We start from the raw sequence: 19,708 nt of genomic DNA, 5'->3' as shown, positions 1-19,708 counted from the left end.
AGCGGACGTCATGAACAAATCACTATTATTTGAGTTTTAAACAATATGAGATAAAAATCTTAGATGAGGAGATAACTTGGAGAAATACAAGAAATTAGAGTCGTTGGTTGAGCGGACGTGAGGAAGATTTGAATATGTACCACTCAGATGACGAGTGGTGCAGTGTGCAGTGTGCACTGTGCACCGATATGATATTATTATAGAACAATAATAATAACAATAGGTAATTTGACGTTTCGCCGCAGCGTTTGTGGCGGTATAAGACAACGACAGCGGTGGCGGGAACGAAGCAGTGTTGCCAGTAGTGGGAAACCGAAATACCGGTAGGCTTGCCGTCCACACTGGCCGATCCCAGGGGCGGGCAGCCACACAGACAGTATCGTCGGCGTGCAGTGGGGGTACATAACACTATAAGCTGTGGTGACCGTTGGACCCGCTCGCTCACCGCCGCCGCCCCCACCGTGGGCTTGGTGCGTCACGCGATGCGCGCGCCACTCCGGTACGTTGTCCGGATTCTTTTCGCCATTCTTGGCATTCCACAAACAGAGCGCGGCTTCGTGTTTACCAGTTGAATACTGTGCGTAAAAATTGGATGTCCGCACACACCAGGCCGGGGCCAACGACACACGCACGCACGCACTCACTTACGCACGCACGTCATACTATCGCACTCGTGTAGTTTTTTTTTTTTACGCGATTTTATAACGTACATATTATTATTATTATTAGTGTTATTATTATAAATTATAATTCTAAATAATTATTATATTAATATAATATAATTTAATATAACGGACGAATACGACGACGACGACCACCACCATCACATATCGCCGGTACGGGGTAAGTGTTTAATTTTAATTTAAAAAAAAAAAACTTTTGTTTTCAAATTTGCCGCCTTTTGAAATTCGTCCCGTGGTTTGAGCCATTTGGTTCACAACACGACGGTTACGGTGGTTGGAGTTTACCGGCGGTGCAGGGCTTCACCCTTCGAGCTGAAACCAGTAGGGATTGCGACGCCTGTAACAGGACTACGACCGCACCAGAAAATATTACATTTGATTGAGTGCTTCTTAATTTGCTCGGCGTGCGCAGCTCGTCGGGGTTTCGCGATTTTTGTAATTTTCATAACGGTCGCCAGTAGCCGGGAGGACGTGTGTTGTGTTACTGTATTCACCGCGGCGCGTGTCGTAATAACAACAATAATAATAATAATTCTGCCGCCGCCGGCACCCGTAACCGCCGCCGTCGCTGTCGCGTGAACAGCCGCTCGGCAGTCTCCATCCGTTCGCCGCCGTCTTATCATCATCGTCGTGCCCGCCTTTTTCGCAGTCGCCGCCGCCGCCTCTTCCGTCTCGTCGACGACGAGTGTGTGTGTGTGTAGTACGCTGTTTTGCGTGTTCGTGGCGTGCGATTTTCTCGCCGCGTCTCGTTGTCCGTCCCGACATTTTCCGCCGATTGTGTGAGACAAACCGTCGTCGCGCGTGTCCAGCTCGTGGCCTGTTCGAAAAAGAGCTAAGAATTCAAACTTTCCTGTGGCCAAAACTCACTCGCCCTCAAAGGACGCGCACCGCCGTCGTCCAGGTAAGAGCAGGAGCGCCCCGCGATTTCATAAAATAACGGTCATTGCGCGCCAAAACGCCGTCGCCCCCCCAACCCACCGCACCACCAACAGACGAGCCAATTCGGCGTGTATTCGCATCATCGTCGGCGGTTTATTATTATTTATTGTTTATTATTAGGCATTACTATTATTATTGTTGTTGCTGCTGCTGCAAACTGTAAAATACAACGTTTGTGTTTAATCATTTTGCAATGTGTCTAGGAAAGTCTTTGGTAGACCATAGGGGCGAGTCAGTCTATTGCCGACGGCTCGTTTTTATTTATTATTTTTTTTCGAGGGTAGAAAAGAGGGGACGAAAAACGATTCGCTTTTGTCGCGACCGTCTCTTATATTGCCTGGTCATCGGACCGCACGCGTTTGTCCGGAAAAAATGCGCGATCCACGACGATTGGTGATATTTGGAATTGAAAGTTGGTAAAAAAAAAATCTGACGGGTTTATAGGTACTACGCATCCCTCGAGTATTGTATTTTGGTGGTGTAGTGTTTATACCGTCGTGGGTAGTCTCGGGGGATGTTTCAGAGTAACATCGTAACTAGTGTTGTTGAATTTTAATATTTTCTTCCGTCGACTATGAGAACAGCGGTATTGTAGACACAGGAATCGTGCTCTAAACTGTTTGTTAAATGTATGTCTGTTTAAATTGTCTGAAATTCCGTCGCGTAGGGTTTTTATTCATTTCTCTAAAGTAAAAGGTAAAAATTAAATAATATGCTGCTGAAATTTTTGTCAGTCGTCAGAATTCACATTTTATTAGTAATTAGTATTTTATCGATCAACCCTTAAATTTGGTTTTCTTTCCCTTCTGAAATTGTAAGCAATACTAATTGTAAGGACAGTAGGTTGTTACTTGCAGGTAGTAAGTTATCGGTATTTATTGGTGTAAGCTTTATACACGCATTGAGTTATTATTATGCTCTGGTAATGGTCGCTTTTTGTCTCCACAACCGTTCGTCGTTATTATTTATTTTTTTTTTTATTAACCTTTGACAAATTTTTTCAGCGCTTAGATAACATAAATATAGACTTTATTATGCGTTATGTTTATCAATCTTGTAATCCAATTGTATATGATCCAGTATATTTAATGTTTTTAATTGATATCGTGATTTTCTTTTATAGACCTAGTAAACAAATCATTATTATGTAAATACACTGTTAAATATTATGTTTGATTGCCTTGATTCATTGTTAGGAAATCCATTTGCGAGGAAAATAATTTTAAATTCTAGAATTACCTTAGAATAATTTATTATTGCCCAAATGTATTGACCTACTATTTAGTATTATGACTGTTGCTCGCCATAACTATAGGATACGATTTTCAAATTTTGTATATTTAGAAATAAAATATCAAAGCAACATTTTACCAATTTAGTATAATATATATTATACTACCTCCAATTTATTTTTATTTTATTATTATAAATGTTAAAATTTTAATACGTTTCAACAAATGTGCATAACCTAATCCTTAATATTATATTGACTTAGCCGAAAAACGACAGTAGGTATATTAATTTTTTTAATATATATTTCCTCTTGAAGTTTTATATTACTATAGACTATATTATACTCGAAGACAAAAATTAATAGTTTTGTAAAAGAGTAAGTAAACATTGATAATTATAATTGGTTTTAATTATCGAAGTGGATTTGCTAAAAGTAAACAACAACTAATTAGTAATTAACAACGAATATCCTATTTTTATTTATTGATATTCTTACTGTAAAAATTTTATTTTATTAATTTTTATTTCTCGTATAATTATTACTATTGTTTTTAGAAAACGTACATTTTATGATTATGTCACTACTGTTCATTTAAAGTGGTTTCGTTGTGAATAAAAATTTAGTCGATTAATAAATCCAATTTTATACTAAACCACTGTTTTGACAGGCATGGTCAATTATCATTAGTTGTGTTTGCTATACGCACATGCAAAAAAAATTAAACCAGGCTAGTTTCTTAATTTAAATTAAAAAAAAAAAATATAATGTTTTTCTAATTTAGTAGATATTATATGTTCATATGTTTATTGTAATTGTCGAAGCTAATGGTTCTCACCAAGTTTCTTAAATTAAAAAAAAAAGTAAAATTGATTAATTTTGTCAGTGTGTTAATTTCGGATTCATTGAAAAACAACTGACATCGCTGATATACAAATATATAATGTACATAATAGTTGAGCAACTAAATCTAATTATTCATTTATTTATACGTTTTAACTATCTATATCTAAATATATGCATTTAGGCATGTTTGAAAGCACGATATTCAATATTAATTCAGGAAAAATTAATTGCTTTATTAACACCACCGAACGTAGTTTGTCAATAACAAAAAAATATCATTATTTGTTATATTATTCTGATTCTAACTATTTGATTTCTAACTTTGCTCGTATAACATGTTTTTATACGATAGTATAGGGCTAATTACTCTACTAATGACTAATTACCGTGTATACCATCAGACATAATGAAGTTGACGATTTCTAAAATAAAGTTTATTGAGAAATAATTACTACAGGTGGATTGTCTTAAATATTTTACGATTTATCGAATAACTTTTGTTAGTTATTTCCAATATGAGGTTTTAATTATGAGAATTTAAATATTTATATTTGTTGATAATCTATAGTTAACATTTCATCTTGCTTATAAGTTAAAACATATTATGATCGATTTATAAAAAAATAATTCATTGGAATATTGGATTCATTCATAATTAATGTCTTCTTTCGAGATATTTTAAATTCTGCAAGTCTAGTTGAAAATAAATTTAAAATGTTTGCATCCAGGTTCTCATCATCCCCGGTTCATAAACAGATCAATAAAATAATTGTCTCCGAGCGTAAAACTTTTAATCATACTATTAGAATTTATAATAAAGATGTACCATATCGTATTACTTTACTAAAATTATATTAATAATTAGATATCTTTTACAAAAATGGAAGCATGTCAAGACGTGTATAAAGTACAATATACGAGTATATCCTGTAAAAGATACTGTTTAATGGATTTGACAGAAAGTATAACTTTAAGTATTATTATTCATGCAGTATTGAGTTCTTGATGCTTATTTAATTTAATTTTTACATGGTTAATTGTTTTATTTTAATGTGATTTATAACGTTAATGTTTTCCAACTACCGAACCTTACTTTTTGCATGACGATCATACGTCTTTTGAGATGCTTTATTTTAAATCAGGGGTGTGATTTTTTTTTATCTTGATTGTTATTCAGAGAACCTTGAATTAAGTGAACTTCTAGTCAAACCGTTGTGGTTTAAATTGAATTTCGCCATGTTTTTCTGTAGTTAAAGAAAGTAACTATATACTGCGGCTAATATTTATCACAATGGGTTACTGTTAGATAAACACGTACCTGTTATAAAATATATTTTCGACTACATACAATTATAAGATTGGGGGTTTCAATTGCATTTTATTTTACCATTTCCATTTTATTTTGTTTCGTTTCGTGACATCGTACAGTGGTTATTTTTTTTAGATTGTATATTTTATCGCCACCGACCCATTATGACTTATGGTTATAAAATTGCAAATAAGCTTAGTTCAAATTAATTACATAATACTTGTTAGTCGTTGATACTTTGCAAAAATTTATAGGAATTCAATTATTTACATTTATTTAAAATAAAATATCACTATTATTATCATAATATATTAATAGGTAATTGTCAAAAGCCAATACAATGTAATTTACATTTTTTAGTGTTAAGGGGCTTAATGTTAAAGTTAGACAATATTCCTGTACAGCATTTGAAACTTTTTAATGTACTCGTATTTACCTTAAGAGTTCTGCAAAAAGTTTCGAACCCAGTTTTTTTGAACAATAGACAATCAACGAATTTAGTTTTTTTTTTTTTGGAGTCTTGTTTTCGTGGAATATTGTGGTAGCTTCTTAAGTTTGTTTAACGAACATTTTAACTTAATCATTTTTTATTTTTTATTGTTGTAAAAAATTATTGAAAAATGTGAAAGGATGATGCAATTTGAAATTAAATTAATTATCTTATACTGATTTTATAATAAGTTTTTCCGATTGTTGAATTATTTTCGGTTTTTTGTCCTCCTCTTTGTTGGTTAAATGTTCCAAATTTATACGAATCATTTCACCTAGAATAATTATGACAAGTTTAACCATTACGTGCTACCTACTCATCAAAATCTTGGATCAATTGTCGCCCGTTTTCTGTAGCTGGTAACGTGTTTTCGACCATATCGTGTGTTTAACGGCTGCTGGTTATGAACGTGGCTTTTTTCATACTTTTGTTTACGTTTATTATTCAATGTTTCGTATAATATATTTTGTGTATAACCGTGCAAATATATTATAACTGGCGTATATTATAATATGATGTGTTTAAAATGATTTATTTCGCGCACACACATAGATGTTAATATAATATAATTGCGTCACATTACTTTACGAAAATCAGTTTGCGCTCATAAATGTGCCTATGTAAATAATTATATAATATTGTATAATAACGAAGCTAAACCATACGGGGCGGCCCCTTTGAATTTATGCGCGGTTTGCGAGCGTAGGTCGAGAGAACGCCGCGCCGCCGCGACGGAGGTCCACATCGGCTTATTATTATTATTTTAATTAAAAACCCATGTGAATTTGCAATTGTGTCGAATCGTGTGACGACGGCATGCAACGATGTGTTATTGTGGTGTTCGTCCTCCACAGACTTGAAAACTCAGAAAATCGTTCGTTGTAGTTCCACTTTACATCCCTTTTTTGGAATTTTATTTTGGGACGCGTGCGCTAATCTTTCACAAGTCATCTGTTTTTATTTTACATAACCTAATTTATAGATGACACTTGGTTCATTAACACAACATTTTGAACACCCAGTATGAAGTTGGTACATCATTGACATAATAATATATTTAGTTTTTTCTTAGTTTTTTCATGGTTTACTGTTTCCAATCCAATGACCCACATTTTATTATTGTATTTTAGTTAAATAAATATTATTATTGTATAATGTGAAACCTAATTCATTTGGTAAAATAACGTTTTTATCGGCTATAATATAGTAAGTAATGAGTTATGACCTCGGTTATGACTAACAAACAAATATAAAATGAAAACTCAAAACGGTTTATTATTAATTTCTCAGAATAATATGTAAACACAAACTTGATGTTTAAAGTCAGCAATGCGCGTATTATCTATAAAATTAGTTTAGCCAAGTGCAGACAATAAATGTAATATTCGTGTTGTACGCATGGTATGCAAAAATATCTGTAATTATTATTATGTATAGATACTAACCTCTATATTCCTCTATTATTTTCACTGCAGTTTTATGTATTTATATGCTGCCATATTGGCCATAACTCATAAGTCATTACTCATTACTCATAAAATAAGTTCAGGATTCCAAACTGTGGAACACTATGGTATATATGTATTATCAGTACTATAAGCTCGTACCCAAGATATGGATAATAATAATCAAATGAGTGTTTGTTCAATATGACATTGTGTTATTGGTTATTATTTAATCATAATTATTACTATATCGTTCAGTCAGAGCTTAATGACATATTTAATATTCATCCACAGTTTGGTTATCATGTTTTGTTTTTTTTAAATTATTTTTCGATAATCACCTATTATACCTTTTTATTAATTTCATTCGGTCGTCCTATCATCAATGATATATAATATATCTAATTGCATGAAACAATTATTGATTTAACGATTCACTAAAATTTAATAGACCAGTAAATCATGAGTCATGGCCATTTGCTATTTTTAAGCCACTAACTATTGATTAATTTAAAATTGGTGATATCAATGTGTATTGGAAAAAAATACGTATAATTATTTTTATTTAGTACACAATTATATACTTTTCAAGCTCATCTATATAAAGATTGCTAAATAAATAAATACATAATAGGTTTTCAAGTTTCAATTGTATTGCCGAAGATTTTGTTCCCACTTTTAGATAATATTTTGAATCGCGTCGATCGAAACATATCTATTATACGATCCAACGCGCGTTGTTTACGTTTTGCAATAGTTTATAGAATATATTATTATGCGTATAGTTCCAGAAGTGGAGATGACAAATATTTTGTTTGAAATACCTCCTATACAGGGAACATAGTCTGTTTTTCTATTTATTTACCTTATTTAATTTAAAAATCGTTTAAAAAAAACCAAAGAAAATCCACTCGGTGGGTATTTTTTACGCGAGAGTAAGAGCGCCAAGGTGGAAGGCGAGGAAAAAACTCAAGTCAATTGTAGTTGCTGTTAAAAGCTCACAAAATTGAAAATACATGCCGACAAACCTCGGAAATGTGTATAATAGTAATGAATTGTGTATCGAAGTGTATGCGCACATACTATATATGGGTATACTGTTGAACTGTTCCCCCGATTTCAAACAACTCCTAATGACCTTAATAACCCAATTATTGCTCAATATGCGGTATTTTACTCGGATTCTACGTGAGTTTGTTTGTATGTGCCGAGTGGTGCTTCTGAACAGAACAATAAGTCTTGACATTTTTCGTTCGATAGGCATTTTCTTTTTTTGGACCAATTAAACCGTACTATTTTAACTGCGGGATTTATAGATTTTTGCTATAGATACCCATTTTAATGCCCCAATACTTTTTGGTACCGGTAAACGATATCATTATTCTAAACAAATCTACAGCCGGATGTATACACTCCAAAGTTGGTGCAAGTGTGTTATTGTCAATACGCCTTTTTATCTGAAATACCTAACCTATCTTTCTAAATTGACTGATTTTTTTTATCACACAACACTCAATATCTTGCAAAGTATCAACAATAAAAAAAAAAATATATATTTTTTATACATGGTTTCAACTTCTCAATTTTCAAAAAAAGCTTTTAATTTTAAGAATGGTAACATGCAGTTTTAATTTCATATTCCAAAGAAAAATATTTTTCTGACTATATTTCGATTCATAAAAATTTAAATTTTGGATGAGTATAATTAATAAATTATGGGTTATAACTTGTAACTTATAATTCGTAAACTATTCGTCCTAAATTCGATTTTCACATATCGAAATACGAAAGGAAATATTCTGCTTTAAAACATGAAATTAAAAATGTTCGTTGCCAATCAAAAAAGAAAAACTCTATTAATAATGAACTTTTTTAAAACATATTGTCACAGCTTTAAGTCATGAATCATAATATTTTCAAAAAAGTCAATTCTTCTACAATATCTAAAATTTCATATTTAAAACCTTTAATTTTAAACATAACATTAGGCGTTCAAAACACTAACCTTGGATGAAGATTTTTTTTCTTATATATATTATACATTTATATGTGTATAATATATATATCGATTACGTATTTTAATTATTCTCTCAGACACGATAGATTTACCAAACAGTTAAAACATTTTTACTGTCTAAAAAATAATAATAAAATATTATTCATTACTGAATTATGTTTTTTTTTTCGATTTTAATCAATGACTGTGTGTAACAGTTGTGTTGTGTGTTCTAGTTGTTAGAGAACGTGAAGTGTAAGTTTTGAATTATAACTAAATATAATATACTCTATATATAGTTCGGAGTTAGCAAATTTTTCGCTATTACAAAATAATAGGATAACTGATGTGGTATTCGTGAAAAATGAATTATTTCGTGTCGATTACTATGATACATAGTCCCTCGTATAAAAATTCAAACATAGTATCAACCCCGCACGGAACGTATAATATTTTTGTTATGATATTTCATCTTTTTTTTTTTATTACACATAAATTATTGGCGCTGAGACTATGGATACTCTACAGTGTATTCAGACTATATTTTTAGTTTAGAGTCAGAAAAAAACAACAAGAAATGCCCTCGTCTGACGCAGATGACAAAACACGAATATTCGTTTTAAATTTTCTGTATCATACTACACGCGTGTGTATCGACGTGAATGATATTGCTCGCACACTAGTATGTTGGCAAAGTTTTGCGACAATGATAAAAATGCACCGTAAGTATACACGCTGCATGCGTGGCGCATCGTCGTCGTGATTCATTGCGACGTCGGATTTAAAATTAACAACCTCTGTAGTTGGTGGCGACCATAATAATATAGTCTCGGTTATGTGTATTCATTATAGCTTATAGGGGAAAAAAACCACAATATTAAGTAGGTGTATAACATTATATTATAATATTATTGTTTATGTGACGAACGCAGCAAACAGGTGGCGGACGCACCACGCGCTATAATAACAAATATATGATAATGGTAATATTAATATTATTTTTTGCAATCCGTGGTTGAAAAACCTATTTCCCCATGACCAGATTGTACAAAACAAATGTACCGTAAACGGTGACTTTTCGGTTCGTCATGACGACGATCGGTTTTACTATAAATTATCACTTCACTACAGTGATAGTATACTATGCATGTATTCGTCGTACCTATTATATTATTACAATATTACGTATCATTTTAATGCGACGTTGTTGTTTTTTGCATCGCTGAAAAAACCTAAATGTCCGTCTAACTGCAGTTTTGATAATAATATGTTAGTTTTGAATCGAATCGCGTTTAAATAATAATGAAAATAAAAATATATAAATACGAGCTAAGTCTACGAAGAAAAATATTTATCAGCTTAATATTTATATTACATTGTATTTTATAAAATAAAAAAATGTAATACAAATTAAATACACGTGTTCCGTCCGTATGTCAGACACGTCAAAAATATTAATTATTATCTAACGTCAAACGGAATAGTAATTAATATCGTATATATGTGAAATAGAGTTTGTCGATTAGCATTTCCATTACGTAGTGTGTACATATCCTATAGTTGATAAATTTATTTAAGTACGTCATTATTATTTTTTTTTTTAAATTCAGATTCTTCAAAATTCAATATCGCTATCTGCAGTTAACGTTTTTAATAAGTTTCAATTAAGCACCAATTTATCTAATACTTCATTAGTCATCATCATCACAGTAACATCGTAGTATTTATTATATATAATAATATAGAAATGAATGTTAAAATAAATACGTAGGTATCACGGTTTAAAACACTCAACATGCAGTTATATTGTAAGTATGTGTTAAGTAGTGTATAATAATATGGTAATAATAAATGTGCTAATCTTATACGAGTAGTCTACATCGTTGTATGGCAATAATATATAACCAAGAAAAAATTGCCTATTTTTAAATTCACTTTCTATTATCATAGCATAATATAGTTAATGTCATAGAAATTCAATATTTTCCCATATTTTTTATGTTTAAAAAAAAAAAATTAATTTATAGAATATTTCACGAAGCTGGTTTTACATCATACAATTTATAATGCGATTGGTATTGTTGCCTTATTGGGTGTGAACCAAATTGTGTTGTTATAATTAGTACTATTTTGTGTTAAAAATTCGGTAATATTAATAATAATAATGATTAGTGTTTTTATACACGCCATCGTCTAAAACGTATGTTAAGGAACTATAAAACCTGTATAAACATAAAGGGTTGTATATAATATATATATATATCAGTTGAAACGTGTGTGCAACTTAAATCCTGAAAGATCTCTGATCATTAGCGTTTCGTCTGCTTAAATGCGATTCGCTAACTAATAATATCTTATGGTCGGTTGCCAACACGATTAAAGATAATATGGTTGCACAACGAAGCATAATAAAGTGACTCTTCGAGTTTCCTTGTTATCACAACAAGTAGAACCGAGAACTGGCGCTCCAAACGTTAAAATATTGAATCACAAATTTGAATAATTTTAATTGATAATATTATACTACTTTTCATCATATTATCTTCATATTACTAATTTAGTAATTTATGTATGTTATAAAAAGTATTAAAAACACAGAATGATAGATACTGTAAGTCTGTAACACATTTATATTTTATTTATATTATGTTTTGACACAAATTAAAAACAATATATTTTTAACGATTAATTAATAAAGTACTTAGGTACGTCACTTTCTGTATGTAATGTAAATTATAATTTTAGCTAACTACCTACGAGTTTTGATAATTTTTTTTTAGTTTTATTTTGTTTTTTATTCATCTGATTTTTAATATATGTGTACTGTCTCATTCTCATTATGACAAACGTACTACATATATCAGTTAGCATATCAGTTTGATGCACGTTACATTCAAATGTCAAAGTAAAACACCAAAAGTAGATATTTCTTTACTAGAAGTACAATTAACACTAAAATTACGAATCACGAAATCACAATTGTAAAAATCGTTGAAAAGTTCGTATTTTTAATCACGTTTACTTTTTCATATTTTCGCGGGAAAATATTGTGCATTGTGCATATTATCACTGTTATCACAGAACATTATTGAATTCAGATGCCTAGTACTTAATTCATATTCTATGAGCGCTAGTGAAAGTTTCTAGGGTATCGTTGATAATAAAAGAATTTATGAGCTCCATTAAATTGTTTCTTATCATAGTTCGTTGGGCAACCATATTATCTTTAATCGTGGTTGCCAACAATCGAAGCGACTATGATGATCCCCTCGCGGTTTAGCAAACGGCAATTGAATCGTAAACATTTGATTTCTCGGGGGTTTTTTTTATAAAATGTTACTAAAGTAGGTTTCATGTAACAAGTTTCACATCATATACGTAATAATATTTAAAACTGACATTTGAAGCTAATAGGCAGGCGGCCCACTCACCCATTAGCCACCCATTGCGGCCGTATTATAGATAATTCTTCTCCATTATACGCCGTTCTTAATAAATATAATAATACTTAATAATACTTAATATATATATATATATATGTATTATATATTTTTATTGTGTATAATATACTTACCTCATAATATGATTTATATGATTGTAATCCTAATTTTATAATTGTTTGATTTGTTATCAGGTCTGATATTCAGCTGTCGAAATTGCTCCTTACCATATGATGGGAGTAACTGAAGGTGAGTCATGTTTTGTACACTCATAATCAATTTACGATTACTAGTTTAAATTATAACCGAAAAACGAGAGAAACCCGTTTCGATAATACGATTTTTCTCACGTGATTAGCAAATAAATTTTTTTTTTAATGTTATTTGGAATTAAATTCGATAAATATTACCTACAATAGGTACTTTATATCATACATATTATATATTACTATATTATGTCATTATAATGATTCTATATTCTATATTATAATATGTACATTTTTTTTATGATGCTGCATATAGACGCAATGATTAATTAATTAACTTTTGCCTTGTGATTACTTAAATCAGAATCGTTATTACTTATTATTGCTTTGATATAAAAATTGTTTGAACGTCATTGATAAGCGTAATAATTATTTTCCGTACTAAAGTTCGTCGGTAAACGGTCGATTTAATAAATTAATAATTATTGCACGGTTTCAATATATACATTTATTAGGCGTGTTTAATATTAACATACTATAGACAGATTCGAAATAAAAATTAATAAAAACGAGGGGCTTAATTCACTTAAAAACATTTAATTCTTCGTCACACACACGCATTGTTTCCACCCCCCATTTGTCGAACAATACATAAAAAATGTTAAACTTTCCCTACATTCTATATGATATATATATATATATATATATATATCTGATTGTTTTTTACCACCCTCTCAACTCTGAGTGAATATTTCTCGCCCAAAATCTCATATCCCACGATCGATTGAGCGAAATATGTGTAGTGTGTGTTTCGGACGCCCACTCCTACAAATAACTCTCTATATTCCTCAGCCATCCCTTCGTTTATGATAAATTGTTAATATATTTTAACAACTACAGATCGTCTCGTCCCCTTTTCGCAATAATGAGATTGGCAATTGTCGTGGCTAAAAATTTGTTTTTCCACTCGACCTAACCAGAAATAGAAATTGTCCCACGTTCTACAATATAATATATATATATACGTCTATATGGTATAATAATGCTTTTATATGTTCGTATGCATTAAACGTAATGTGTGACGTCATTAACAGAATCAGTAACATCGCCAGCATTGAAATCGTAATGCTATTACCCATGGGCGGATAGGCCTATCGGACTACCGGGCATTTCCCGATAGGCCCCTCTTCGTATTTCGGTAATGGGGCCCTTTAATATCATGTATTATTAATTTTTTTTTCATGTGGGTGCCCCTTTTTAAAATTTTCAGGCAGGGCAAAAATGGCCGATCCGCCCATGCTATTACCAATATCTTATGATAATAATTATGATGAGAGTATTGAAAAATTGAAGTGTACGAAAAATTAATAAGGTGTAGGGAAAACAACAAAATGTTTTTAAATATTTTTTTAGTCATTTATAGGACATAGCAATTCACTAAAACGATAGTTTAGAATCCTATATGATTATAATCGCCGGAATATAATTATTTTTAAGTTTTAACGAGTCAATATTAAAATGATGTTGATAATAATAATTTTTGGCGTTTGATATAATAAATAATTAGTTCAATATTAGTATCAGGAGCAATGTGTTAGTAAAAATTAATTATCGAGGCTTAAAAAAATTTCATTTTTGATCTGTTTAAATGTTTTTTAAATTGAATTTCAAGCTCTCCGTAAACTGCATGCGGATATGATTATGTTTTGTTAAATGTGTGATAGTCACATTTTTATGTAGCAGTTGTCCATATAATCATATATCTTATTCGCAGGTTAGATTAGAAAACGAAACGATCGTATTTTCCATGATGTAACAAAAACGAAAAAGCGTTATAATTTTGACCCATGTAAAAATAGCTGACTATACTAGTGTCCGCCGCCCTATATGCTGCGCGCTTCGTTTATGGCCATCTGCTGCTTAGTACTTTGTTATTTTTATTACTGGTAAATTGCAAAACAAAAAATCGGATATGTCATCCTATTAATGGATTGAAATTCTCCAAACGTGTACACAATGAAAACTCTCGTTTTTATAGTTTCACGGTGTATATGAGTGTGGTTTTACATTTTAACAACCGGCTTTTTTTATTACTATACGCACGTTTATCTGTATATTATTATGTATACGTATATACACATAAAATACTAGAAATAATGTTATCCCAAATACCTATAATGATATTACCCAGTTATATGAGTATTAGACATATTTTTATAAATATTTATCAATTTTAATTGCAATCTATGATTATCGTTCCAATTGTGGCATTTCCATTAAAAAACAATAACTGATCTGAGGAAATGCCTAATGCCTACCATAATATACGCTTCGGAACTCAAGTGCTCGCCGAGTTATTTGGTTATATGCGATTTCGAGATTTTTATACACATTAAAAAATGCGAATTAAAAATTAGATTACGAAATGCAATAATAGCTTTAGTATTGTGCATTGTCGTATAATCAGTATAGGTTTTTATTTATTTATAGCTATTTATATTAAATATATAACAGTATAGTAGTTACCTAACTAATTAGTAACTACTATTGGAGTTTTGTAGATAATATATTTCCAACAGGAATCTTCTAATTGACAAAAAAAGTGTTAAATTTTTCACTATAGTAAACGCTTATCCTCGTTATTATCCTTATATGTATCTACTATACACATAATAACTAGTTATTCATTGTCGTTGATTAGGGTTGAGATGGTTGGGTGCTGTCAATTTTTTTTCAATGCATTATAAATGGTTGTCTATATCGATTTTAATTGCTTCCACTCTGCCTCCGACCCATAACGCCATCGCTGTGACCACGTAAAATTAACTTGAGTCTGAAAAGTAAAAACTGTGATTTGTTTACTAACGCATAATCAGCTAGATATATTACATAGTAATGATTGGGCTGTGAATGAGATTGCGTAAATAAAATAAAAATATATACATACAATGCGTTGAGAAATAGGTGATTTTTTAAACCGTAATTTAATTGTTACTAATTGTTACACATTCATGTCATTGTATAAAGTTTATTGGTTATTTCTTACATCATTATGGTAATCTTAACTATTAAAATTGTTGAACTTTGTCTATTTGCTTTAAAAATCACTTAGTACCTCTAATATGCGCAGATGAAAACTCGATAGCAACAATTTATAATCATTATTCAACTATATGATCAATAATCAGATTATTTTTTGACCAGTTCTTACTAATAATAATACATTTAATAACAATAATATGATACATATGCCTGCGCTGATAAAGCATACTATAAAATTACTGTCAATATAGTCGATTTGTTTATGATATTATAGTACATATATTAATATTATGTTATTTATGATTTAAAAAAAAAAAATCCTTACATCCACATTTTTGTGCCTCGTTCGGAAACACATTCTGCTACCTATATCATTACAAATTTTAATTTTACGAATATTTTTTCCCACGTAACATTGTTGTTATACATTCATCAACTTTCTAAGGAATTAGTCGAAACACCATCGCTGCTACTGCTGGTATTGTGTATAAATATCGAAAAAAACGAATCTTATTCTGCTGACGAAAAATAGAGGTTAATAAACACTGGGGGATTTTTTTCAACTCTTTCAGGGTGGGGCATTAATGAAGAAGAAACAAAAAATAAAAACAAACAAAATATTAGAATAAAATTACAACAAAGACAAAAGGAAACGCGAAGACAATGAACTTGGTGATTTGTTTAACAACTTCCGAACAACATCACATGATGTGAGGAGTGTACATAAATCCCATCGGCTCGAGCACACGCGTGCGACATATATTGTGTATATTGTATATTATGTATTTATATGTATGTAAAAAAAAAAATATATATATATATACTATTATATGCTGTCAATAATAATCATAATAATAAACAACGCACTAGCTGTATATAGCAATAATAGTCGTCATAACGTGTGACTATACGGAATTTGTCGCGTGGACATGTTGAGAATTAACAAATAATAACAATGGGTGGGTGGGGGACTTCGTGTTGGAGTCCATTTTTTCGTTCTACACGCACACGCACTATTGTAATTTTAAATTACCTCTTGTACAACCCGATCGGATGGGAATTTAAATTTTATATTTCGGTCTATACTCTGTACACGCAAACACACACAGACACAAACGCACTTGTCGCATTACATAATAATAATATATTAATAATATAAACGTTATACCTACGTACATCATCGCCATCGAGAGAGAAGTACATACTTGTAGCTTTCACGGGGTACGATAGTCGTATATATTCCGACCCTTGTCTAAATACCATTCGAGTGCTGCCCCGAATTTTCAAACTAAAACGTATTTATACTGCCCGAAACACAACGACGAGGGTCTCTTGAGTGTGTTCGAGTAGTATACGTATTGTATAATATTATATTATATACTCAGTCTCTCCCGTATGGACAATCTGCAGTCCTTGTTTCCACCAATGTCCGTCGCTACGTCCTGTGAATAACAATAAAAATCATAATCATAATATTGTGTACAATGATTTTGTAAAAAACTACTATTGAATAAGATATGATAGTATAATTTTATGAAAGAAACATATTAATCATTGTATTATATTTTCGTGAAACGATCAAAATCTCATATTATTATCTCATTGATTGTAATCTATTGTTTTAATATGATAATAAGTGTGACACTGACATATAATACTATATATATTAACGGTTTTTGAAATATTTTTGTTGATAATTTGAAACAGAATTTAAAACAAGTTTTTTGGAAATAAATTAAATTTTTTACTAATTATAATTTTCCTCATTTTTTAAGTCAACAATTTAAAAGTAATTCTACTGAGATTTTTTATACATGAATCGAATTTCATACTAGTAGTCAATTAGTCATAGTTTAGGTATATTATTTATAGTTTTGGTGGTCGGTGTCTAGTATTGGAATGGTACATTAGTATTCTGAAAGGTATTGGTCCACTAGTCTATATCTGTTCATCTAAACGTTAAATACTTGTAACAGTTATAACTCAAGTTAACAAGTCAAAACTAATTTACTACCTGCTCGTTCAAAATTTGGTTGTTTTAAGTTAAAAGCTCACTTAGATTTTAAAATATAAGCCGTCATTAATATCATTTACAAAAGTTAGAAACTTCAAAAACTGATAATGATAAAAAATAATATAAAAGTTGTTTTATTATGGCTTAAAAGTTCAAATTACCTATGAAAAAAAAAATTATATATTTATATATAATTACTTATAAACAGTGAAAAGTGTTAACTGTTTGAATTTAACAGAATACTTACCTATTTAAATATAATTATTTATCAACATAGTATTTGTAGGTGTTATCGTGTTATATTAAATTATTATTAGTTACTACCATGATAGTAGGTTAACAATTAATTTTATTCGTTACGATTTCCATATTACATAACACCACCACCGTAGATATCGACTAACGACTAGAGTTTTTATCGTCCTTATTTTTAGTATAATTATGTATCATAATAAAATTCTTTATTACATTGATAATTTACAGATTAGTATTTTTTTTTTATTTTGTCAACAGTTTGGACAACCGTTTGTATAACGTATAATTTGCAGCTTAATATCACGAACAGTGTATTATGAAAACGATTTTTTTTTAATTTGCTTATTAGGTAGTCACTATATTAATCATTATTAATTAATCCTGATTAGATCATAATATTACTATTTGTTTTAATATATAATTTGTTCAATAATCTTCAACCATTTAGTATCTTATATAATTATAATATTGTTACGTCGTGATAACGAATCGGCCGAACTACTAACAATTATTGTAGTATAATTAATAATAGTATTAAACGTGAGTGCTTTAATAATAAAGCAATAATAATCGAGTTTTTCATCTGTTAATAAAAGATTACGAGTAGATATCTACATTATTGTTTTCGTCTTAACACGTAGCATATAGTATATATATATATATATATATATATATATATATATATATATATATATATAATAATAATTTAATGAAAAAAGACTATTATGTATTACAGATTATACGAGTGCTTGTAAAAAAAAAATCTCTACCGACTCCACTTGAAGGCCACCGCGGGCGATGAGTGGCGGGGAACACGTAAAAAGTTTCTGAACTCAATCTTAAGTTTCAGCATATATATATATAACCCAATGAAAGTTGTTAAATGCATGGCATTTCTTCTGTTTAAAATATTGTTTTTTAATGGATAAAAGTTTTTCCGCGGGTGGATGATATCTGTTGGTTGTTTTTGGATTTCGTATATAGCCCATTAAGCGTCTTAGGGTCAACCCGGATGATTGATGCAGCCTGCAAACGGAATCGGTGACTGTCACTAATGTTTAGATACGGCGTGTTAAAATAATAATAAAAAAATTATTTACATCCAATTTCAATCCGTTAAACTCTCGCCAGTTCGGCGTCGAATGACAGAAACACTTTTAATCGCTCTCAATTAGCTTATATATTTGATTATTATTGTGATCATTATCATCGTCTTTAATTCGACACTTTTTTCGCGACCGCTATTAACTGCTGTTTCGTTTCGCGTTTTCATTAAAACGGGTTTTCCGCGTGGATCAGTGCGAATAACCCGCCACATTTAGTTTTTTGTCATTTTTTACTTCTTTTTATTTAATTTTTTATTTACGATCACTCGGGCTTAACGATCTGTAAACTACGGTTTGTCGGATACGATAATCTCTTCTCGTTTTCTCTCTCTCTCTCTCTCTCTCTCTTATACATACAAACACAGTACACACATACACGGACAATCTCGTTCACCTACCCGCTTGCCACTCCCACTAGCTATATATTTTCCCGGGAAATCGATGAACTTACTCGCCTTTATAGTTTTTACATGTATAAAAAATAAATAAAATGGGAATTCATCCGACCGCGTTTTCCGAACGACAAAATTGCTTGTAATTGTTTACTATTGTAAACTTATTAGCAATGAATAATATATATATATATATATAAATCTTTTTTTCTTTTATCCATCTACACGCGGTGTGTTTATAGGCGCTCTGTTGTTAAGACTTCTAGTCACGATTTATTTTAATTGCATTATAAACCCGAGTCACTAGTCGGCTC

At 30.7% G+C, this 19,708-nt stretch overlaps 1 protein-coding gene across 6 annotated transcripts in view; it reads left to right on the top strand.

The window, feature by feature from the left end:
* The first annotated feature begins 529 nt into the window (after positions 1-529).
* Positions 530-19,708, top strand: part of sd (TEA domain transcription factor 1 homolog scalloped) — a 78,717-nt gene continuing 59,538 nt past the window's right edge. For 2 of the 6 annotated variants that reach the window (XM_089227345.1, XM_089227344.1), the window contains exons 1-2: positions 530-836; positions 12,574-12,628. In XM_089227345.1, the coding sequence (XP_089083471.1) occupies positions 12,610-12,628 (19 nt within the window). In that variant the 5' untranslated portion in view covers positions 530-836; positions 12,574-12,609. Of the gene's footprint in view, positions 844-1,208; positions 1,585-12,573; positions 12,629-19,708 lie in introns of those variants that run through there. The other 4 variants (XM_015510783.2, XM_015510780.2, XM_015510782.2 and 1 more) reach the window with 3 other exon arrangements.

This window comes from Diuraphis noxia, unplaced genomic scaffold (genome assembly GCF_037042655.1).
Source record: "Diuraphis noxia isolate RWA-SAM2 unplaced genomic scaffold, SU_Dnox_SAM2 contig0004, whole genome shotgun sequence".
Classification (NCBI taxonomy): Eukaryota; Metazoa; Arthropoda; class Insecta; order Hemiptera; family Aphididae; genus Diuraphis; species Diuraphis noxia.
The sequence above is the reverse complement of the archived record's forward strand: the minus strand, read 5'-3'. Positions and strand labels throughout refer to the sequence as shown.